We start from the raw sequence: 25,537 nt of genomic DNA on the forward strand, positions 1-25,537 counted from the left end.
GTTTTAGCACCCTGGTAATATTGTAGTGCCATTTTAGAATGGCTCCCCAAGAATATGCCTGACTCATCCCTCGTATGCATCTACCTTCCCTTCACCCTGGGGCATTTTCTTTCCTGCCTTACTTTGCTGGCTAAGATCTCCAGAGATAATAAGCATTCTTGTTTTATTTCCAGCTCTTAAAATGAAAGGTGTCAATATCTCACAGTTAATTATGATGCTTCTTTGAAGTTTTATTTTGTAAATGTTTTTTATCAGGTTTAGAAATTTCTCTTGTAATTCTGGTTTCCTAATTTAAAAAACAATCACAAATTGATGTTGATTTTTCTGCATCTATTGGGATCTAACTCCTTTTTGTTTAACTTAATGTGGTACCTTTGTTGTTGTTCAGTTGTTGTGTTCAGCTCTTTTGTGACCCAATGGACTGCAGCTTACATTAATCAATTTTATAATTTTAAATCAACCTTGAAGTTCTAGAAGTCCTAGTTATCCATGCCAGATTATACATTTTTTCTTTTCTTTATAGTTCCACTATACAATTATTTTTAAATAGATAAATTAAGATTTTTTTGCTTCCCTTATAGCTCAGCTGGTAAAGAATCCGCCTGCAGTATGGGAGACTTGGGTTCAATCCCTGGGTGGGGAAGATCCCCTGAAGAAGGAAAAGGCTACCCATTCCAGTATTCTGGCCTGGAGAATTCCATGGACTGTATAGTCCATGGGGTCACAAAGAGTCAGACACAACTGAGTGACTTTCACTACTTCACTGTACATTACAATTAATTTTAAGTAGATAAATTTAATATTTTTAGTTGGAGTTTCAGTATCAAACTCTCCAAAATAATAGAATGAATAGACAGAAAAGTAGAAGGATATAGTAAACCTGAAAAGCACTAGGAACAATTCAACATAATTAAGATTTATATAATTTCATACAACAGCAGGATACAAATTCTGTTTCAGTTCCCATAGACTATAAACCAGGAGACACTGAAGCATATCCAGGGACATAAAACAATGTACAAATATTTCATAGTCTATTGAAATCATACAGTATGTTCTTTTATCACTGTGGACTTAGGTTAGAAATCAGTATCAATAGATAACTGAAAATAACCCACATTTTCAAATGCAATGTGACATTTATCAAGAGAGGTCTTTGACTTAGCCATTGAAACTATCAATAAAGTTAAAAGACTGAAAAAACACAGAAAGTGATCGCAGAGAAGAAAGCACTTAAATGAGAAATTAATATCAAAATGAGAGATTAATATTGAAGATACTTTAAAAATCCCATGTATTTGGAAATTAAATGTCCACTTTTAAGTGATGGGTGTATCTAAGAAGTCATAGAAAGGAAAATATTTGTAACAGAATAAAAATGAAAAGAAAATTTATCAGGATTCATTGCATGTAGCTGAAGCTGCTCAATGCAGCTGAATACAATGTGACATCTTAAATAAGGTATGAAAACAAATAATGGACACTAGCATAAAATGTTGTGAAATTTAAACAAAATCTGTACTTCAGTTAAAAAAACTGTATTACATGTTAATTTCCTGTTCTTTTGTTTTAAACATAGTATTTATTTATATTCTCAGATTTTTAAGCCTAGACTTGAATAAGATTGCTTTCTGCTTTTCCTTTTTTATACCATCCTTTTCTGGTTTTGGAGTCAAAGTTATACTAGCCTTATGAAATGAAGTAGGACTTGTGCCCTTTCTGTTCTCTGGAAGAGCTGTGTGAGATCAAAATGCCTTTAACCTTAATGACATTGTGGTTCATATGAAAATAATTTGTGAAACTTTTTAAGGCAAGCATAGTAACCTCGCATATGAGACAAGTTTAATATTCTGAGTGTATCCACTTGTTTAATGCAATGTAGTCTATATTTATATTTCATTAAAGCAGAATTTTAAGCTGTTTTCTTAAAATATTTTGTATTCTTTTTGGTTTATCTTCTTGATTTATCACCTTCTAAAAACTGATACTGTGATGATGGGTTTGCTTATTTCTTCTTACATTCTATCATTTTTTTCTTTGTATAATTAGAGGCTTTTGTTATATGCATACAAGTATAAGATTGCTTTAACTACTTAATGAATCATTCTTTTTGGCTTAGTCTTTGTTATTTGATATTGTATAAGGTGACTGATAAGTATTTTTTCATTGACTGACTTTGTTTTTCTGCATCCTAATGTTTACATGTGCTTCTTGCCAATTACATATAGCTGCATTTTAAAAAATACCAAGTCAGAAAATTTTGCCTTTTAAATAAAGATTTTATTCCACTTACATTTATTGGATGGAAAATAGGAACATTTATGGAAAGACAGGAAGAAAGAGTTAGGGGGGTAGTTTGTAAAGACTGAAAGTGATCGTTTTAGAAAAAATTGGAGAATATCCTATTTTCGTAAGTTGATAGATCTTGATACCCTTACAAGTGAAATAGCCTAAAAATATAGTTCAACTATGTATTTAGATGACAAATTCACGAATTCCAGAATCATAATAGAATATTAAGGGAAGCTAGTGAATTTAAAATCTCAGGTGGAAGATAACTGTGTAATCCTATGAAATGGTACTTTGGGATCACCCCCAAAGGCAAAAGTGTAAGCTGAATCATCAATCAATCTGACCATTATGGTCTTTTAAAATGTTCTTATAATATTTAAGCTGTTGATTTTCGGGACTTTTCTGGTAGTCCATTGGCTAAGACTCCTTGCTCCCAATGCAGGGGACCCGGGTTCAATCCCACATTGCCACAACTAAGATATCCTGTTTGTCGCAACTAAAGATCCTGCAGGCTACAACTAAGACGTGGTTCAGGCAAATAAATACACTAAAAATATATTTAAACTGTTGATTTTCTTCTGAAAATAACTTTTGAAGTCTATATATATTTTTTCAATATTTTGTTAAAATGAAAATCATTTGGATTTGTTTGTTGTACAGTGGTCTATCACAGTTGTTATGCTGCCTGACAAATGGTAGTAGATCAGTAAATACTTGATGTAATTAGTAGCCATGTTTTTTGAATCTGTCTCCTAAGGTAAAAGAAATAAAAGCAAAAATAAACAAATGGGACCTAATTAAACTTAAAAACTTTTGCACAGCAAAGAAAACCATTGACAAAAAGAAAAACAACTTACTGAATGAGAGAAAATATTTTCAAATGATATGAAAGATAAGGGGTTAATATCCAAAATATATAATCAGCTCATACAACTCAATACAGAAAAACAGCCCAGTCAAAACATGAACAGAATGGGCTTCTCAGTGACTCAGTGGTAAAGAATCCACCTGCAGTGCAGGAGATGGTAGGAGACATGGGTTCAATCCTTGGGTTGGAGAGATGTCCTGGAAGAGGGGATGGCAACCCACTGCAGTATCGTTGCCTGAAGAATCCCATGGACAGAGGAGACTGGTGAGCTACAGTCCATGGGGTCGCCGAGTCGGACATGACTGAACTGAGTGAGCACACACACACGACATACAATAAAATATACTGGAGTATATATAGAAAAAAAGTAAATAGATAAAAACAAAACAAAAATGAGCAGACCTAGATAGCCATCCACATGTATTCTTTGGAAAAAGGTCTAACAGGCACCTGAAAAGATGCTCATTAGAGGATGCTAATCAAAAACAAGGAGATACCACTTCTTACCTGGCAGAATGTTTACTATGAAAAAGTCTATAAATAACAAATGTTGGCCAGGATGTAGAGAAAAGGGAATCCTTGTACACTGTTGGTAGAAATGGAAATTGGTGCAATCAGTAAAGAGAACAATATGGAGGTTTATCAAAAAACTAAACATAGAACTACCATGATTCAGCAATTCCACTCTTGGGTAAATAGCCAAAGAAAATAAAAAGCGTTAATTCAAAAAGATACACGCACTCCAGTGCTCATAGCAGCATTATTTATAATAGCCACCATATGGAAGCAGCCTAAATGTCCATCAACAGATGAATGGGTAAAGAAGATGTGTGTGTATATAAAATTCAGTTATTACTTAGCAATAAAAAAGAATGAAATTTTGTCATTAGCAGCAATGTGGATGGATACAAAGAATTGTGTTTAGTGAAATAAATCAGATAGAAAAAAGACAAATATTCTTAGTTATCACTTACATGTGAAATCTAAAAGAAGAAAACAAACAAATGTGTAAAAGAAAACAGAAGCAGACTTACCGACACAGACAACAAACTAGTGGTTACCAGTAGGGAGAAGGGTGGCAGGGATAAGACAGGGGTATGAGATTAAGAGGTACAATCTACTATGTATAACATAAATAAGCTACAGGGATATATTGTATAGCATGGAGAAATATAGCCATTATTTTTGTAATAACTTTAAAATAGAGTACAACCTATAAAAATATTGAATCACTATTTTGTACACCTGAAGCTAAGATATTATTGGAAATCCACTGTATGTCAATAAAATATAAAAATTAAAAAGCTTTAAAATAAAATTTATAGGGTTTGGTGTGGTGAGTGGGAGAAAGTGACCCAGGTGTCTCCTTATGTGTTTGGGACAGCTAATGATGCCACTATTGCAAGACAGGAATTACAGGGGAAAAAAACACATTGAATGGCAAGACATTGAGTTGTTTAGATATACTGACTTTGAGGTGATTGTAAGACATCTCTGCTGGAACTTAGTTTAGGGTGTGGATTTGGAGCTGGAGATCAAGCAGTTCTTGAAGCCATTTAAGAAGAATTCTTCCAAGGATAGCTGATGAGAAGATTGCTGGTAACAAGAGGAGTTTCAATATTGAATTAACAAAGCCAGGGAACAAAACTGAAAAGGAGAAATCAAAGCATGAAAATAAGGATGAAATGGATATTAGAAAACCATGAAAGCGAATACTTAAAGAAGGTTGGAAGTGCTTCACAATGTCACACAGTGATTAGAGTCAGACCGTGAGGCCTGAAAAAGTCATTCAATCAAGAGTGCTCTGAGGACTTTTCTATCATGTCAGTAGAACAGTAGGATAGAAGCTAGAGTTAATAGGTTTAATCTGAATCATAGTGGATGACAGTACTTTTTTAAGATTATATATCAATGGGAGAGAAGAGGAAAATAAAGTTAGATTCCTTCTTCAACCTGGTACCAAAAAAATCCCAGATGGGCTAACCATTGAAATGTAAAATTAAATCATGAATATAAATATGAAAATACCAGGGACAAAAATAAAAGGATAGAGAAGGCCTTTTGAAATATCATGGCAGTGTCATGAATTAAAAACAAAATATTTGTGTAGTTAAAACTAAAACTTCTGTATATCAAATTGTGCATGCGTGCTCAGTCGTGTCCGAGTCTTCGCAACCCTATGGACTGTAGCCCACCAGGTTCCTCTGTCCATGGGATTTCCCAGTCAAGAATACTGGAGTGGGATGCTATTTCCTTCTCCAAGGGATCTTCCCAACCCAAGGATTGAACTTGTGTCTTCTGCATCCCTTGCATTGCAGGTGGATTCTTTACTGCAGAGCCACCAACAAAACTGAGAGGAAAAACTGGAAGGATGGAATAAATGATTGGCAAACTATATCAGTAACAAAATTTAAGTCTTTAAACACCAGAAAAGTGTTTACAAAACAGTAAGAAAAATTCAGTGTAGTTTTTTTTTAATGGGCTAAAGAAAATACATGGAAAACAATTTTAATATCACTCTAATTTGAAAACTGGAAATGAAATCAGTAAGATGTCATTTCATTACCATAAAATTAACAATGGTTAAGAAAAACACGAGACCATGCAGCATTGATAAGGAAGGGTAAAGAAATAAGCACCAGAAGCTGCTGATGGGACTATAAAATCATGATTTTCTTGGAAAGGAATTTAGCAGCATGTATAAAAGCCTTAAAGAGGAGAATATACATTCCAGTGTACTGAAGGTAAGAAAATGCTTAAAGATTATTGACAAAATTTACAGTAGAAGTTCAGCAAAAATTACAGAATGGTGGTAAGTGATTCACAGGAGTTTGCTACAAGAATAAACTGAGGAAAGCTACTGCCTTTAAAGGACCTGAGTCATGAGAAGTTTCTAGCAATTGGAGGGATGCCAGTATAGATGAAGTACAAAAGTAACTATAGTATAATAATATTTATTTAGTTCTTACTATGACCCAGGCATTGTTTCCATATATTCTCTTCTTTATACTGTTAAGTCTCAAAATAATCCCATGCAGTAAATACTAGTTACTAAATCACAAAAAGTTAATGTGACTTGCCAAGGTTACATAGTAATTGGGTAAAGCTAGAATTCCAGTCCTAGCAGTGAAATTTCAGAACTCAGTTCTTAACCACAGTGCCTCTCTTCCCCCCAATGAATATAAAAACCATGGAGGAGTGTTGCCAAACCAGGACCAGAGAGTTAGGCAGGAGCTATGCCGACGTGCCTTGTAAGCCCCTTGAAAGATTGTAGATGTTATCCTGAAGGAAACAGAAAGCATTTGGAAGATGCTGGGTAGAAATATGTGGATGGTTGCATGGGGGTAGAGCTGACACTCATGTTCATATTTGTAATTTTAATAAGCTGACTCTGGAGTGTCATGAAGAATGGATTAGAGAGAAGAGTAAGTGTGGGTAGATATTCCAGGGAGGAGGCTTCTACTCACTGAAATTCCTTCAGTGTGCACGTTGACAAGAAGAATCTGAGTATCGATCTCTGTTGCACGTGACAGAAACCCCAACTCAAACTGGCCTAAGGAAATTTCTTGAGTCATGTGACTGAAAAGTCCCAGGAGAATGTTAGCATCAGTCACGACCAGATTCAGAATGGAACTTGACACTGAAGCTCAGTTTCTTTTTCTGTTGAGTTGGGTTTGCTCTGTTTGTGTGGTAATTCTACATGCATCCCCTTAGGTATATGTGCAACTGGAAATGGCCTTTTTTAGGAACTCCTTTAAAATTCCTGAGATCTCTTTAATCATGTGCCTGCCCCTGACCAGTCCCCATGGTCAACAGAATGAGATGACCTTATTTGTTTGTGCTTTAGTGAACGTTTCAGTCCTGGAGTTGGGTTGAAGCCCTGCTGAGACCTCATGGACCCATAGGAAGGATAGATTCCCCTAGTGACAAAAGGAGGTTCTGATAATGAAGGGCAACAGATGTTTTCCATACATACCCAGTTTTAACTTTAATCAGTTATGTTCTTTGAAAGTTTGCTTATTTAGTTGTACAGAATTTTAAAGTTGTTTCCTATTTAAACATATTCATTCTGTCTATAATTAGATTATTTCTTGAACACTCTTTAATTCCTTGTGTAATTATAGGAATACTGTTATTTACAAGTTTTGCCTTATGTATTCCTTCTGTGTATATAACCCTTCTTTATCTGAAAAGTTTCTGGATTGTGGAAGACAGTTATTCTCCACGTTGATAGCTTTAGTTGTCCCTTCCTTATTGATCAGTACCTAATGTTTGTATGTTGCTTTCTAGTTAAAAAATCTTTTCCCACGTATCCTAGAATTTAATTATTATAACTCTATAAGGTAGGTATTTTTACTACTATTTTGTATTGACAGACACAGAACTTGAAACTAGATTTTTTGCTAAGTTCAGTCCTCTTTAACTCTGTTAATAGACACTTTTCTTACACTGATTCATTCACTGCTGCAAAACACTCTCATGGCAAGCCAGATCAACACAAAAAGTAGAGAAGAAACAAACTATATAGACTAGGGAAATGTGACACAAATACAGTGACAGAAAAATTTAAAACACTATATATGAATATTATGTACAAATACGCTAGTAAATTTTAAAATTTAGGGAGAACTGATGTCTTTGTATGAAAATTTAAATTTCTAAAACGACTCAGAGTAGTTAAACAGCCTGGCCAAACCAATTATATAGCCATGAAAGAAACTAAATAGTCCCACATATACTAAAGAGGCACTAGATCCAGAGGATTTTAGTGAATGACTTTTACTAAATCTTCCGAAAGCAAGTAAATCTTAGCTATGAAAATATTTCAGAGCCCAGAAAAACTGAAAGCGCCAGCTCATTTTATGAGGTTGGCATTCCTTTAAAGATACTAACAAGATAAAGTGCTCCCATCACCACAACTGCTCAGCATGTACATACATCTGCATGGAAAGGAGACAGGAAGTTGGGGACAGGGAATTTCAGGTTAGAGAGGGGTTAAAGGATTTCCAGTTTTCTTTGTAGTGTCTGTATTTACAGTGAGAAATATTCAGGTGTTATTTTTAAATTACCAGTTGTCATTTCTGTAGAGTTTTGATAGGCTTGGCTATTTCATAAAATTGAGATGTTTTTGTCATAGCCTTTTCCTGTGAAGTAATTTAAAGTATTTTCATTTATTGATTTTAGTTCTTATCACTTGCAGGTATGGATCTGCTTTTAATTAACACTGTCTATTAGCTACAAGAGTGTATAAATTTAACTCAACAATTTCAGGACACATTTTTTTTTTATGGAAACACAGAAATCACAGCATACCCTAATTTAAGCTGCATTACCAGCTTATCAATATTGATCAAAATCTATCACTTTTATAAATAGATGGAGAACAGGGCTCAAATGAAATATGTGATTCCATTTTAAAGAGCAATGTTTAAAATATTTATATTAAAAAATATTTTCCCCCTCAATCTTGGGCATAATCTGTATCTTACTTCAATTCTTTTTTATAGGTATTTGATTATATGATATAACCAGGAATTCCCAGGAGCTTGAGGTATCCATTTATTTACATGGTTGCCATGACAAAGGGAAATCACAAATATGGAGGTCTTTTCAAAAAACAACAGATGAAGACTGTCATGATTGAGTGCTTCTTCCAAATTCATCAAGAAAGATTCATCAGTAAAATTACATCTGAAGAAAAGACTTTAGAAACATGACTGTTTGCTAGTCAATTACACTGGGATGTATTAAAAGTACTGTATTTACTTGCAGATTGGCCGCCTCCAAGAAATGGTAAGCAGAAGCGAACAAGGTCTTGGCTCTGCCGAAGGACTCATTGCCAGTCTTCAGGACTCCCAGGAAAGACTTCAGAATGAGCTTGATCTGACTAAAGGGAGGCTGAAGGAGACCAAGGATGCTCTATTAAATGTTGAGGTAATGTCATTATCCTGCTATAATCTAAATACCAGCTAGGTATGATTTAGTTACTTTGCTTAAAGTTTATTTTAAACATCACATTATATATAGTGTATTCGTTTCCTAGGGCTGAGATAGCAAAGTACTATAAACACGGTGGCTTAAAACAACAGGAATTTATTCTCTCACCGTCTGAAGATAGAAAGTCCAAAATCAAGGTGTTCCCAGGGCCATTCTTCCTTTTAAACCTCTCAGGGAGGATCCTTTCTTGCCTTTTCCAGCTGCTGGTAGTCAGGTGTTCCTTGGCTGGTGGCAGCACAACTTCAGTCTTCTCTGCATTCTCATGGCATCCTTCCTGTGTCTTTATATCTTCTTGTAAGGATACCTGTTGTATTGAACAAAGGGCATAGCTGACTCCAGCCTGACTCCATCTTACCTAATTATATCTTCACTGACCCTATTTCCAAATAACATCACATTCTGAGGAACTGGGGTGCTAGAACATCCACATATCTTTTTGAAAGCACAATTCAACCCATAATAATATTCAACCCATAATATTAACAGTATGCACAGTTCTCTTAATGGGTAAGAATTTGGACTCTCATGTATAGCAACTAAGTGATTCTCTGTGACCTACAGATATTGGGAAAGTTTTGTCTTTCCCCTTCAAGTCTCATGAAGCAGAGCAAATATTTAGACTGCCTTAGAAGATAGAGAAATGAACCATACAACTAGGAGGACAGTAGCTAGAGATTTCTTACTTTGAGTAATTCTATTCCATTCAACATTGTCTTTGGTGGGAAAAATAATTCCTCAAAGCAGAGTACTTAGTGAAAATGACAGTTGGCTACGATTGTTAAATTCAGGTTTCACCATTTACTGCTTACTAGCCAGGTCAACAGTTTCAGCACTGACTTCCTCAGTTCAGTTCAGTCGCTCAGTCGTGTCCGACTCTTTGCGACCCCATGAACCACAGCACGCCAGGCCTCCCTGTCCATCACCAACTCCCGGAGTTCACTCAAACTCATGTCCATCGAGTCGGTGATGCCATCCAGCCATCTCATTCTCTGTCGTCCCCATCTCCTCCCGCCCCCAATCCCTCCCAGCATCAGAGTCTTTTCCAGTGAGTCAACTCGTCGCATGAGGTGGCCAAAGTATTGCAGTTTCAGCTTTAGCATCAGTCCTTCCAATGAACACCCAGGACTGATCTCCTTTAGAATGGACTGGTTGAATCTCCTTGCAGTCCAAGGGACTCTCAAGAGTCTTCTCCAGCACCACAGTTCAAAAGCATCAATTCTTCGGCGATCAGCTTTCTTCACAGTCCAACTCTCACTGACTTCCTGCTTCCCCATAAATCTGGATACGCCCCTCAGCGATGCGCCAGCAAGTGGGTGACCCAGAAAGGGTCACTGTGGTAACAGAAGGATGGACTGGCACCTCTTCATTTTCTGTTGTGCCCTGAGAGCAGGTACACTGCTGGCAGGGGTCAACGGTTGCCAGTGTTGTCCGGACAGGTCATGTCCAGCCCCACACTCCAGAAAACCGCTTGATTTATGCTCCTCTACAGAGATGTCACAAATTTCATAGTCTATTACTGTAACATAAACCAATGGACCACTGGTTTGAAGTTACATGATAAAAAAAGAAGCCTAAACTTCTCATGACTATTTTAATCAGGTCAGTGAGGTACAGTTATAATGCCTAAGCTTTGAATAGATAGCATACTTTTTGATATTAATGGGAATGAATTTTAATAATATATTTGCCTATGTAGTGTGTGTTCAGGTGAAGATAATTGAATTCTTAGATACGTATGATATGGAAAGCTTACGTTATTAATTTAATGCTGATTTTAAGCTTTTTAAAATAACTTGTCAATGTACGAGCCTTAATAAAATATGTCTTGCACAAGGACATTTAAAAGATAAAATGGGTACCATGATTTTATTGTCAGAAAATTACAAATAATTGTTACAGATAACGGTATCAATTATCGTGCTGTAAGAATTTAAAAGTTATAATGCAAGCACTCTCCTTACTTGAAATGAGCAGCAGTGACTTTGAAGACTAGTCTTTATATTGATAGCTTTCATTCTTCAGAGTAAGCTAGAACAAGAGAGGCGACAGCATGAAGAAACACTGGCTGCCATGAAAGAAGAGGAGAAGCTGCAAGTGGACAAAATGGCCCATGACTTAGAGATGAAATGGACTGAAAACCTCAGGTACATTCTTTACTCTCTAATGTCGTCTTACTATACACATGTGCAAAAAAAAAAATGGTTTTCTATTTATATGGCTTACATTGTCTCATTGTTAAAGATGTAGTAGCACCTTTTTTAAAAAAAGATCTATTTATTTGGGTGTGCTGGGTCTTAGCTGCAGCATGTGAACTCTTAAATGGGGCATGTGGGATCCAGTTCCCTGACCAGGGATCGAACCCAGGCCCTCTGTATTGGGAACACAGAGTCTTAGCCACTGGACCACCAGGGAAGTCCATCAGTTCAGTTCAGTCGCTCAGTCGTGTCCGACTCTCCGCGACCCTTTGAATCACAGCACGCCAGGCCTCCCTGTCCATCACCAACTCCCAGAGTTCACTCAAACTCATGTCCATTGAGTCGGTGATGCCATCCAGCCATCTCATTCTCTGTCGTCCCCATCTCCTCCCGCCCCCAATCCCTCCCAGCATCAGACTCTTTTCCAGTGAGTCAACTCATCACATGAGGTGGTCAAAGTATTGCAGTTTCAGCTTCAGCATCAGTCCTTCCAGTGAACACCCAGGACTGATCTCCTTTAGAATGGACTGGTTGGATCTCCTTGCAGTCCAGGGGACTCTCAAGAGTCTTCTCCAGCACCACAGTTCAAAAGCATCAATTCTTCGGCGATCAGCTTTTTTCACAGTCCAACTCTCACATCCATACATGACCACAGGAAAAACCATAGCCTTGACTAGACGGACCTTGGTTGGCAAAATAATGTCTCTGGGAAGCCCATAGTAGCAGCATTTTTAATTAAATTTTCCCATGGTTAAATGCAGAGAAATTGGAGTTCTGTTTTTCCGCTTAAATACAGATAATTTTTATTTCATTTCCTTGACTATAATATAAGTGAAGTGAAGTCACTCAGTTGTGTCCCACTCTATGCGACCCCGTGGACTATAGCCTGCCAGGCTCCTCTGTCCATGGGATTCTCCAGGCAAGAATACTGGAGTGGGTTGTCATTTCCTTCTCCTGACTATAATATAGGTGGAGAACCAATCTGAAGTCAGAGGACTTATTATTCTAGAACTTATTCTGCCTTCGGTAATTTGATTAATCAGTGATCTTAATAAGTTACCAGTTTACCTTATGGCCCTTAACTTATTGATAAAATAAGCACCTCTTACTCTGAGCCGGCTTTTGAGGCAGATTAGTTAAATGCTTAGAAAACCTGTGAACAAACTCTACTGTAGTTATTGAGAAGAAAAATTCTCTTTACAAATTAAACACATTTGTTCTGTTTTAGACAAGAGTGTTCCAAACTTCGTGAAGAGTTAAGGCTTCAACATGAAGAGGATAAAAAGTCAGCAATGTCTCAACTTTTACAGTTAAAAGAGCGAGAGAAAAATGCAGCCAGGGATTCATGGCAGAAGAAAGTAGAAGATCTCTTAAACCAGGTAATTAATAGTCTGTGGATTAGGGAAGATCATTTTCTTTGACATTTGCTAGCTAAAGAAGTATAAAACATTGTGTGTTAATTCACTGCATTTTGTTATTTTTTATAGAACTTAAATTTTTTAGATTGTATGAAATCAAGGAAATGTTCTTAAACTTAGGAAATAGTGTGCTTAATAATTATGTTATATCTATAGTCCTAAATATGGAGAAGCACTTACAGTTGTTTGGTTTAATATTTGAACTGAACAAATTAAGGATTTTAAATGGAAAAGTTTTAGTTTGAAAGTAAAATCTTTTTCCAAGCCTTTAGATACTATTTGGGCAATGGAGGATAAAATTTATTAAAAGTTATCCCAATTTCCTAAAACCACTTACTGGAAGTGAGCAATTTATGTCTTTCTCATCAGCAGGAAGTTGCATGTTATACTTCAAAATGACAGAAATGTTAGGTGTGGTTTTTCTAAATCTGTCTTCTTATGTCAGGCTCGCTTATTCCCAGAGCACCTATAATTTAAGCGAATTTGTACATTTTCACTCATTTACACAACTTCTAAATTTATGAATTCTTAACAGTCTCCTGCAAAGCCAATAATTAAATAGGACTGACTGCATGAGTCACCAGTTGATAAGCAAGTGCAGAACTTGACAAGAAGCAGCTCAGCAATTTAGTGCCAGAGATCCACTATTATCTTTCTATTTGTGATCATGAATTTCAAAATAAACAAGATAGGCTTTTTTGTAAGATTATTTATTACATAGGTACATACATGCAGTATCTTTCCAGAGTACTTTGAGCCTGCCCATTTGTGACTGGTATTTCATAGTAACTTACAGTGTTACTCTGGAAAGGGAGTATACCTCCAGGAATATTTATGAGCTTTTATGAATAAATTTGAAACCTGTGAAACTCACACAAAAATAAGAAGACAACTCTCACTAAAAGTTGGTCATTGTATTTGCATTGCTTATTAGTTACTTTCTCTATACTTACTTTACATCCCTCCTGAGGGATCTAGAATGACATGTTTTAGAATGGTAATAACTCCTCTATGATGTTCTGTACTTAGGAAGGTTTAATTTTACCACATAATCCAATTTACAGTATAAATGAAAAACATCCTTAAAAGTCTGCCTTGTTTTTCAGTCAATTAGGATCTATTGAGCTGGACATTTTCTAGCTGGATTTGGCACTGTAAAGAGGGCACTCTGCCTCTCCCACCTGTTTTCTATCAAATTATTTTATTCATTATTCATTTACTCAGATTTCATCCATGCCTCTCTGATATTCTGGTATCCTTGCCTTTTTTTTTTTTTTGGACATCTAGTCTACATTGTTCATTCCCAAGGGGATATAATGCTTTGCATCTGGTTCTAGTTCTATGTATTAACATATTTTATTACATGTGGCTGCAATTTTTGCCAACTTTACAGAAAAAAATTTTAGATCCATTTTCAAAGCAGATTAACCATAAATATCAAGGTAACCAAGTATTAATTGCCTCCAAAGGTGAAACTGTTCTGTACTGCTTCAGGCCATCAGACCATTTCCAAAATTACAACATCTTCCTTTTTCCCCACTTCTAAAATGTGTAGGGCACACACATTACTGTAGACAAGCTGGCAAATAGCTGTTACATTAAGGATTGTCTACCTGAAGAAAGTTAAGAGAAAAGTAAACAAAGGATTTCACATTGAAGTAGAAGTGAGTATTATATTAGAGGTTTCAGTCTTTGTAGATATATGAGATGGGACACATTCTAGCAGGACCGGCAGTCTTTTTAATGGAACTTTGTTTTGGACAGACCTTTCCTGGCTCTTTCGGTCTTATTCTGTAGATTATTTTGGGTGGTTTCCTAGAGGCTGTGCTCTGATGCCGGCTCCACCATTCTGCAGTTGCCTGACTCCTGCTCGTCCCTACCCCTCAACGCTGCCTCCCCTGCCCTGCCCCCTGCAGCTGTTTCACTCTGTCACAGCAGCACTGCCTGCACCCTTCTGCACTTGGGGAAAGCAGACCTGGCTTGGGCTTTGTGAAATTAAGGGGTACAAAGTGGCAAATAGAGCAGGAAACGGGTAGGGCCTAGGCAGAAGCATCTGTTACGAAAGGGTATCAGAGGATCTGTATTTTCATGTATTTAAATCATTTCTGAGTAAGCTGAACACAAGTCTAATTTTTGTGCCTTCAGTTCAGTTTAGTCGCTCAGTCGTGTCCGACTCTTTGCGACCCCATGAATCACAGCACGCCAGGCCTCCCTGTCCATCACCAACTCCCGGAGTTCACTCAAACTCATGTCCATCGAGTCGGTGATGCGCTTACATATATTTCATCCTACTTAGAGCAAAGAAGAAGTAAAAGAATTTGTCTTTCACATGGGTTTAAACTCATCCTCATGGTCTACATATCAGAAAAAATGGGCATAGACAAGCATGAGAATTTTACTTTTAATTCAACGTTTTTTACTTTATGAAAATTTCCAGAAGGTTTTATTTTCATTCTGTGCTCCAATCAGAGCCTAACTTTATATCTTTTAGTCTTCCTTTATTATTTCATTGTGTTCTTTTTTTTCTATTCAATGATTATACTTTAGTCCAAAACTAATTTTGCTTCCTGGGCTAATGGGTGTGTACATTTGAATTCCTTTATTTATTTAATTTTTATTGGAGGCTGATTATTTTACAATATTATATTGGTTGGTTTTGCCATACATTGACATGAATCCTCTCCGGGTGTACATGAGTTCCCCCTCCCGAACCCCTCTCCCACCTCCCTCCTACCCTTATCTTCCCTCTGAATTCCTTTAAAGTAGAAGAAGTACAGTCTTATTTTTCTTTAGTTGAAAAATGATTATATAGATTCCTCATTGATCATATCTTCTATTTGTGAGCCTAAACTGTCATCATCATTTATTTCTCTATTTCAAGGAAGGTTTTATTTTGGAATAATAAGGAAGTATGACTTCGTATTGCAGCGCCCCCATTCAGATCAGTGAACTGAGAAATTTGAGAGACACATGGGTCATTCAGACATAGAACTATGGAATTCTGTCATTTAGGTCTGACTCTCCATTTTGAACTCTGAGGCCCCAAGGTCATTTAGCTGGTTGTAGCAATGCATATGACACAGTTTTTACCCTCCATGTGTTTACAGTCTAATAGGGGAAAGACTTGTGTACAGACACCTCAGTAAAAGTCACTCTGCTGTAAGTGGCTTTATAAACGGTCTGGACTCTTAGTACTGTGGAAGCAGTGGTGTTGGGGTGCCACAGCTCACCCAGCTGGTTGTGCCAGTACCTTCTCAACTCCACATTCAGGGTCCTCAGGGTCATCATGGCTTGCAGCCATCCATGGTGAGAGTGTTTCCATCCTAGGTATAACGAATGCTATAGATGAGGGCTTCGTTTTTCAGAGAGCTGTTAAAACATTTACCAGCATACTGCTGGGTAGGAGTGTTGAGTTAGAGAAAAGTAATATAGCCAGTGTAATTGGGTAAGATTTCATTGAGGAGGTCAGCTGTACTGTGGCTTTTGAATATGGTGAAGGGGGAACACAAAGATTTTTATTCATTTATCAGACATTTATACTCAATGTATATACTCAGTGTATCAGACAAAATATACTCAAAGTTCCCAGACACTGTAATGAACACCGAAAAATAACAGGACAGTTGGGGAGAGAAATCATTGTGAAAAACTTTGACTTCTCATCTTAGGAGGTCAAAATTTACTAAGCTATGAGATTCTCTCAAAGGTTTGTGGATAGCAGAATACATGCTGATTTTTTTTTTTTATTATTTTAGAAAGCTTAATATTGAATTGAGGACTAAATGGCGACATCTCAGTATAAATATCTAAATTTAAGTGTGTGAAACAGAGCTCTTGAATACATATCATGCATCCCTCCATCACCTCAGCCTAAGCCAGACCGCTCCTGCTAGACACTGTCGTTCCTTACTGCCTAGCCATCTAAGCAGTAAGGAATGACTGCCTCCTCTCTCGCATGCTGTGCAGCGGACCACCAGCATTTTCTACTGTTCTGCCTTCCAGGTACATCCAGATCTGCTCATGTCTTACCACTTCCTCCACTACCCTTCTGTGTTGCACCTGGAACCTATATTTGGTTTCGTTGCTTCTTCTCTTTATCTACCTACAAATTGTTTTCCATCCAACCAAAGTGGTATTCTTAAAATATTAATTGGATGATTTGGCCTCTGTCTGCATGGCCAGTGTCATCTGCTGCCACTGTCTCCCTTCATTTTTTACAGCCGTACTGGACTACTTGGAGTGGAGTTTCTGGACCACACGCACCAAGCTTAATCCATCTCAGGGCCTCTGCATCTTCCAGTGCTTATGGAATCCACCTTCCCCAGATCTACATGGCTTGTTCCTCAATTTGTTCAATTCTCTGCTCAAATCTTTTTTCAAAAAATAGTTACTTTTGACTGTGCTGGGTCTTCATTTCCGAGCAGGCTTTTCTCCAGTTGTCGTGAGCAGGGGCTGCTCTCTGTCGCAGTGCACAGGCTTCTCATTGCAGTGGCTTCTCTTGTGGCAGCAGAGAAGGCAATGGCAAGCCACTTCAGTGCTCTTGCCTAGAAAATCCCATGGATGGAGGAGCCTGGTAGGCTGTAGTCTGTGGGGTCGCTAAGGGTCGGACACGACTGAGCGACTTCACTTTCACTTTTCACTTTCACACATTGGAGAAGGAAATGGCAACCCACTCCAGTGTTCTTGCCTGGAGAATCCTGGGGACGGGGGACCCTGGTGGGCTTCTGTCTATGGGGTCACGCAGAGTCGGACACGACTGAAGTGACGCAGCAGCAGCAGCTCTTGTGGCAGAGCTCAAGCTCTAGGGTTCATAGACTCCGTAGTTGAAGTTTACAGGCTCTAGAGCACAGGGATCTTCCTGGACCAGGGATTGAACTCATGTCTCTTGAATTGGCTGGTTGTTTCTTTACCATTGAGCCTCCAGGGCCCTATGTACGGTTCTTAATTCTTCCAAAAAGATCTTCCTTGACCACTTCCCCTAAAATAGCCTCCCTTTGTCACTCTGTCTTTTATTCTGCTTTTTGTGTCTTCAAAACATTTGTTACCACATAGCATCATATTGATTCTCTTTCCTGTTAGAACGTAGTTCCATGAGCACTGGGTCTTTACCTGTGTTGTTCTCTGCTGCATCCCAGCAGCTTAAACTGTGCCTAGCATATAGTCAGCTTTCAGGGGTTGCTGAATAAAGAAAACCTGAGGCAGGGCATCTGAAGAAGAAGTTGTCAAATATATGAAGTACAAATAATTCTACCCAAATAGGACCTGAATTAAGTTTATTTCACTGAGACTTACAAGAGAAATCATAAAGGAACAAATTTGATGGAATACTTTGGTAAAGGAGAAGGACATGTTAAAGCTCGCCCAGGATTTGAAACAAAGATAATGGAAAGAAGATGATCATCTGAGACAGGAAGGTCATTGACAGACTACTTCACTGAAAGGGGATGAGGTGGTGAGTTTGATTTTAGACTTATTGATTCTACAATCACAGGATACTTGGGCATTTTTCACGCTCAGTAGGAAAGAACAATTACATGAATAAGAAATGGAGCATCAGAATCAATGCTGTTGATCAAGAGTGACAGAAAAGCCAGTTTAAGGCTGTTGCAGAATGCTTTCTGATTTCTAGATGTGTGTTGTCTAATATGGTAGCAGCAGGCCACCTGTGACTGCTGAGCACTTGAAGTGAGCTTCATCCAAACTGGGTTTTGAAAATTTAATATAAAAAAAGAATATGGAATGTCTCACTAGTACTTTTTATTTAGTTACATGTTGAGATGCTAGTGCTTGGGATATATTGGATTAAATATACGCCTAAAAATAATTTTACTTTTTTAAATATGGCTATTAAAATATTAAAATGACACATGGGTCTCAATTATAACTCTTGTTAGCACTGGTCTAAACTATTTGGAACACAAAATTTTTAATCAGTTTGGTTCTGTAAGCTCAGTACTCGTTCTGCTGGCTCTTAAGTTTTATGTTAGGAAGAAAGAAATTTTCTCTTTAGAAATTGTACTTCTGTCTGTTGAAAAGAGATTATATTTTCATCAGTTTTCTGCCCATGTTAAATGAGTAACAGTACTACCTTTTAATAGAAGAATGGCTGCAAGCAGATACTGAGGCAGAGGGGATAGAAAAGGACCCAGAGTTATCACCCCTTCTCAGCTAACTTAGACCATGACCTTGAAAGAAACCCTAAGCAGTGACAGGAGACAAATGAAGCTGACCTTGAAGTTTCAGAATACTCTCCTGAGAAATTAGGAGAGCAGGAAACTATGTGAAAGAAACATCAGAGATTCAGCCTGGACCCTGGGAAAAAAGAATGAAGAGATGGAACTGTGATATCTCTACCTAGCTTAAAAAAAGATGTGGTAAAATACTGGGTAGTTTTAGCTATTGGCTTTTTGTAGATTCTCTTTTGGCCTTACCACTTAGCATGCAGGTGACACCACCCTTATGGCAGAAAGTGAAGAAGAACTAGAGAGCCTCTTGATGAAAGTGAAAGAGGAGAGTGAAAAAGTTGGCTTAAAGCCCAACATTCAGAAAACTAAGATCATGGCATCGAGTCCCATCACTTCATGGCAAATAGATGGGGAAACAGTGGAAACAGTGGCTGACTTTATTTTCTTGGGCTCCAAAATCATTGCAGATGGTGACTGCAGCCGTGAAATTAAAAGACACTCCTTGGAAGGAAAGTTATGACCAACCTAGACAGCATATTAAAAAACAGAGACATTACTTTGCCAACAAAGGTCCGTCTGGTCAAGGCTATGGTTTTTCCAGTGGTCATGTATGGATGTGAGAATTGGACTATAAAGAAAGCTGATCACTGAAGAATTGACGCTTTTGAACTGTGGTGTTGGAGAAGACTCTTGAGAGTCCCTTGGACTGCAAGGAGATCCAACCAGTCTATTCTAAAGCAGATCAGTCCTGAGTGTTCATTGGAAGGACTGATGTTGAAGCTGAAACTCCAATACTTTGGCCACCTGATGTGAAGAGCTGACTCATTTGAAAAGTCCCTGATGCTGGGAAAGATTGAGGGCAGGAGGAGAAGGGGACGACAGAGGATGAGATGGTTGGATGGCATCACCGACTCAATGGATATGGGTTTGGATGGACTCCAGGAGTTGGTGATGGATAGGGAGGCCTGGCATGCTGTGGTTCATGGGGTCGCAAAGAGTCGGACATGAATGAGTGACTGAACTGAACTGAATGCAGCATGCAGGATCTTAGTTCCCTGACCAAGGATTGAACCCCTTACCCACACTGGGAGTGTGTATTCTTAACCACTGGACTACCAGGGAAGTTCCCACCTGCCCCTCAAGTAGTTTTAATGTGTATTGAGTGTGTGTATGTGTATATCTGTTCTGCAAAATACTGCAGTGGGACTGTGATGAAGTGCAGAACAGTCTATGCCTTCACAGGTACTGGGGCCCAGAAGACACTGAAAAATATTAAGAACTTCTAGATAGCACTGTAATAATAAATACATTTATTTCCATTTCCTATGGCAAGATACTAAAAATAATTACAATACTTTGGATTTGAAAGCATTCAGTAGATATATGATTATAAAGTTAAAGATGTAGCCTCTGAGAAGTGTTCGAATTATCTAACATTAGCTTTTCTTCACCTTAATTTCATTGAAAAGCCTGTTATTACTGATTTAGTTTAAATATGAAACAACTGTTCATGACTTTTTTTATTTTTTGTTTCTGGAGAAATATTAAAGTTGTGATTCCCACTTCTAATCTTAGGTTTATTGGTTGCTTTTCTCTAGATGTTAGTATACTTGAAAATAATATTGGAGAAAACTTTCCATAATTTAAGAAAGTACAGTGTTATATGTTAAATACTTAATTTTGGAATATTTTATTAAGATTTAACATATTTTACTTGACTGCAGTGTAAGATTAATGTATATATTGTTTCAAGGAATTTAGAAATTTGACAAGTGACATTTCTTCTGTTAGTAAGGAAAATTCTATTGTCAGAATAAAAAATTTTGACATATGTTGAAAATTCAGTATTTCTGATATGCTAGGCACTGTAACCGGAGAAGGCAATGGCAAGCCACTCCAGTACTCTTGCCTAGAAAATCCCATGGATGGAGGAGCCTGGTAGGCTGCAGTCCGTGGGGTCGCTAAGGGTCGGACACGACTGAGCGACTTCACTTTCACTTTTCACTTTCACACACTGGAGAAGGAAATGGCAACCCACTCCAGTGTTCTTGCCTGGAGAGTCCCAGGGACGGGGGAGCCTGGTGGGCTTCCGTCTATGGGGTCACACAGAGTCGGACACGACTGAAGTGACTTAGCAGCAGCAGCAGCAGGCACTGTAACAGACCAGTAACAGGGCTGTCTTACTTCCCTTTGTTTATGATCTAGAAAAGAAGGCAAATAGAAATGGCACATTAATTCATTCCAACCGTAATGTTGTATGGGGAAGGCTTCTCTAAGTGCAGGATCTTTTACCTGGAAGAGAAGTGGAATCAGGTCAAGAGGAGAAGGAGAACAGCATTCTGGGCAGAGGGGAAAGTATGTTCAAAGGCCCTCAGGCAGCCCCCAAATGCCCATATTCTGGGAATAGAGAGCTAGGAAAATGGGGAGGCAGGCAGCAGGGTCAGATAACATGTTTGCCTTGTGGAGATTTTATCTCAAGTGCCACGACGAGCCACTGAAAGATTTTAAGCAAGGTTTGATTAATTTAACACATTCAAATATTAAAGTTTCAAAACTCTGACTGCAGTACAGAGAATAGACCAGAGTAGGATAAGATAGGTGCCTTTCAGTGTATATTGTTTCCCTCTTGGCAGTCTTTCTTTGTTCAGATTAATACAGATATTTAGTATACTCATCAGTTCATTTCTCTGAGGGAATACATTCCTAAGTCTTAGAAACTGTTGGCTTCTGTCAACAGGATTTCTGCAAGAAATCTATGTTTTTTTCTAAATAACTTCTTTTCGTTATCTAAAAGTTTCTCATTACTTCTTATGTTACTATGGGGAAGGGGAAAAGGTAGAGAGTAGTAAGACCTAACTCAGTAATAAAAGTCCATATCATTCATTTAGTAAACATTTATTGACCATTTACTCCTTGCCAGGTACAAGTTTGGCACTTTGGATGCAAAATATGAACAAGCCATGGTTCTCTCAAAGCTTGTCATTCAGTGTGTGCATGCTAAGTCTCTTCCGTCCTGTGGACCATACCCCACCAGGCTCCTCTGTCCATGGCGATTCTCCAGGCAAGAATACTGGAGTGGGTTCCCATACCCTCCTCCAGGGGATCTTCCCGACAAAGGGATCAAACTCACATCTCTTACGTCTCCTGCATTAGTAGGCAGGTTCTTTATCACTAGCACCACCTGGGAGGCCCTGTAATTCAGTGGATTTCAATATTTATATACCAGTGTTATTTGTAAACTGCAAACATCTATCTTATAAAAACCTTGTGCTATTTTCTAAATGAATAAACTGAGGGTAAGAACAATGAGATTACTCCTAAGAGTATAGTTTTCTTATGTACAAAGCTGTAAACTTCTCATTAAATGCAACTTTTTCAGTTATTTTCAGTTTTTCTTCCTCACTTATAATAGCTGAAAGTCTGTTTATATTCATCCATAAAGACCAGAAATCCTGCAACACCTTAGTAAGCCTTCTGTGCTAAAATATTCAAGTGCTCTAATGAGCTGAGGAGGACCTCTTAAGGCCCTTTTCAGTCATCTCAAAAACTAACAAGTAGCTTAAGATGCTTTAAAGGAAACTGACTTATATACCATTAATTTTTCTTAACATGGATCTTGCTCATATAGAATACTTGCCAAATAATATATTTGCATATAGATTTTTAGTTCATCCAGTATTCTCTCAAACATTTACTGGGGGATCTCAGCCCGTTTTGTGTTTTAAATACCATCTATAGGTCATTCTTGCCTGGAGAATCCCATGGACGGAGAAGCCTGGTAGGATACAGTCCACGGAGTCGCATAGAGTCGGACACGACTGAGCGACGGAATGGAATGGAATGGAACGGATAGGTCATGCATGCTCAGTTGCTCAGTCGTATCCAACTCTTTGTGACCCCATGGCCTGCAACCCTCCAGGCTCCTCTCTCCGTGGGGATTCTCCAGGCAAGAATACTGGAGTGGGTAGCCATTTCGTCCTCCAGGGGATCTTTCTGACCCAGGGATCAAACCCAGGTCTTCTGTGTCTCCTGCATTGGCAGGCGGATTCTTTACCCTCAGCCTCCGAGGAAGCCCAGTCTGTATAGGTCAGTGACTCCCAGTTAAATCCAAGTTAAATCTCCAGCCTTTATCTTCATCCAAACTCAGTCACTTGGTTATCTAAAAGGCATCTCAGACTTAGCATGTATGGCTCAAAAGTGTTGATTCTCAATCCCTATCCCATCATCTTCACTTCCTGGCACTGCTTTTTGCCCAGAACAAAAACCGAAGAGTCATCCTTGCTTTCTCTCTTCTGATCTCTCATGTAATCTCAATCCTGTTTATTCCATCTCTGAAACAAATCCAAGTTCCACCTGCTTCTGTCTCTCTTAGCAAACACTAGTCCAAACCACCATGTAATAGCCTTCTATTTAGCTCCCCCAATTTCACTTTTCCCCCACAAACTTGAAGTAGTCTTTTATGATGTAAATCAGATCGTGCCATTTTCCTGCTTAAAATTCTTTCAGAGGTCCCCACTGAATTAAGGGTCTTCAGTCCCTGGTGGCACAGCAGTAAAGAATCTGCCGGCAATGCAGGAGACTCAGGTTCGATCCCTGGGTTGGGAAGATCCCCAGGAGAAGGAAATGGCAACCCAGTCCAGTACTCTTGCCTGGGAAATCCGATGGATAGAGGAGCCTGGTGGGTTACAGTCCAGGAAGTCGCAGAGTCAGATATGACTTAGCAACTAAACAACAAATATGACCTATCTCATTTCAGCTTCACAACCCCCCCCACACATACCCAGTCATTCCAACTCACTTACACTTTAGGGTCTTTGAGCTCATCCTTTTGCCTGTACTCTTTCGCCCAAATCATCTCATTTTGTGGCTGGCTTCTTCACTGATTCTAAGTTTAAATGACACTTTTTCCCAAAGATCTTTCTTGACCATCAACACAATATCACCTCTAATCACTTCCTATCACATCAACCTTTTTAAATCCTATTTATCATGAACTTTTTAATTTATGTATGTTTGTTTAGTATCTTATTCAGTTCTCTATACCACTTTGTACTTCCTAGAATATAATAGTACTCTAATAAAAATTCTTTAAACAAAAAAATCTTACTTCATAAGGGTATTGTGATCCATCACCACTGCCGTGCCTTTTCTAATTGCTGTTGCCAGGTCTGTGATATAAGTCACCCCAGGTCACAGCTTTGGACCAGGACCTTTGGTTTAGATATTTCCATGGCCTGCAGCAATATGAGGACAGAGGTAGTGACCATACGAGTTTAGATTCCAGATGTTCAAATACACTGCTCTCACAGAAAATCTAGAATTCCTATTGAAGAACCTCTGATCTGTAATATTGGTCTAATTTATCAATTAGTTCAGGAATCCTAAATAACATGCATACTTTTTTGTCTGATGATACTTTAAAGAATGAAGAAATTACTTCATAAGTAAATGCCATTCATTGTAGATTAATTTCTAGTACGAGGATATCAGTTCAGAGAAATACAAAGAGGTTAAAAAAAAAACTAAAAAACCCCTCAGATTTTCATAAACTTTGTGAACTCTGGAGAAGTATCTCATTGGTATATAAAGAATATTATGAGTAGAAAGAATAAAGTAAAAAATAAAAGTATGAGAGTTTAAACTGAGAAGTTATAGAATAATCAAACAGAAAGTTAATAATTTTTCTCAGCTTATTTTTTTCAGCTCTGTGAACTATATCCTAAATTAGTCTTAGGGTATTAGTAAATAATTGTTTACCAAATAAAAGCTGTTTTTAGTTTGTAACATATTAAGGAATATTCACATTATGGGGGAAAAGATAATTATATTCCATCTGAAAATTTTATTAATGTCCATAGTAAAAGCCACTTTGCAGGAACTTCCCTATATTAGTAATATAAATTTAAAATACTATTTTGTATCCTTGGAAGGCAAAAAAATGAGGCAACTGAAAATTAAATCACATTTTTCCCATATTTAGGGGAGGGGGAGTATGTTATTGCAATGGTTTATCACTCAACATTTCATTGAGCTAAAAAATGAACCCAGGTCATATATAATTTTATCAAATACAGTCTAGGAAATAGGGTTGAAAAGATACAAAGGCATCGTTTCTTTCTTTCCCCTAAACTTTTACCCTAAACCAGATTATTAATCAGTCTTTACATTTTCAATGATTATCTCATATTTATTTTTAGCCCTCAAATTATGTAGTCAATGAAGTTAGTGTTTCAGTTCTCATCTGCTCATTTCTCACAAGAGAAATCCTTCTAGAAACCTACTCCAGTGCTGAGTGGAATGCTTTGAGGCATTATATTATAGGTTTCTGGAAGGAATTTAGAACAGTAATATTCCTTCCAGGTGCTTCAATAACCACTATCTTTTAAACTGACCTCTGGTTTACGTGTACTATCCTTTGGTATCTTTCATAGGTAAGTCTGCAAGCCCATAAGCATCAGACACTGTTTTAAAGGACTACAGATAATGTAGACTCTATGACATAATGTTCTTTTTGTCTGATTTCTTTTTCAGAACTGTTTTCAACTTACTCGTTCCTTGAGCACATTATAATTAATGTTCTAT

General features: G+C 37.8%; 1 protein-coding gene across 1 annotated transcript in view; it reads left to right on the plus strand.

Annotated features, from left to right (window-relative positions):
- Window positions 1-25,537, plus strand: part of FAM184A (family with sequence similarity 184 member A) — a 127,273-nt gene that overhangs the window by 67,183 nt on the left and 34,553 nt on the right. The window contains exons 7-9 of the mRNA XM_055433400.2: window positions 8,933-9,094; window positions 11,180-11,301; window positions 12,581-12,731. Of these exons, the coding sequence (XP_055289375.1) occupies window positions 8,933-9,094; window positions 11,180-11,301; window positions 12,581-12,731 (435 nt within the window). The remainder of the gene's footprint in view (window positions 1-8,932; window positions 9,095-11,179; window positions 11,302-12,580; window positions 12,732-25,537) is intronic.

This window comes from Moschus berezovskii, chromosome 10 (assembly GCF_049115385.1).
Source record: "Moschus berezovskii isolate FMDL1 chromosome 10, NW_MosBer_1.0, whole genome shotgun sequence".
NCBI lineage: Eukaryota > Metazoa > Chordata > Mammalia > Artiodactyla > Moschidae > Moschus > Moschus berezovskii.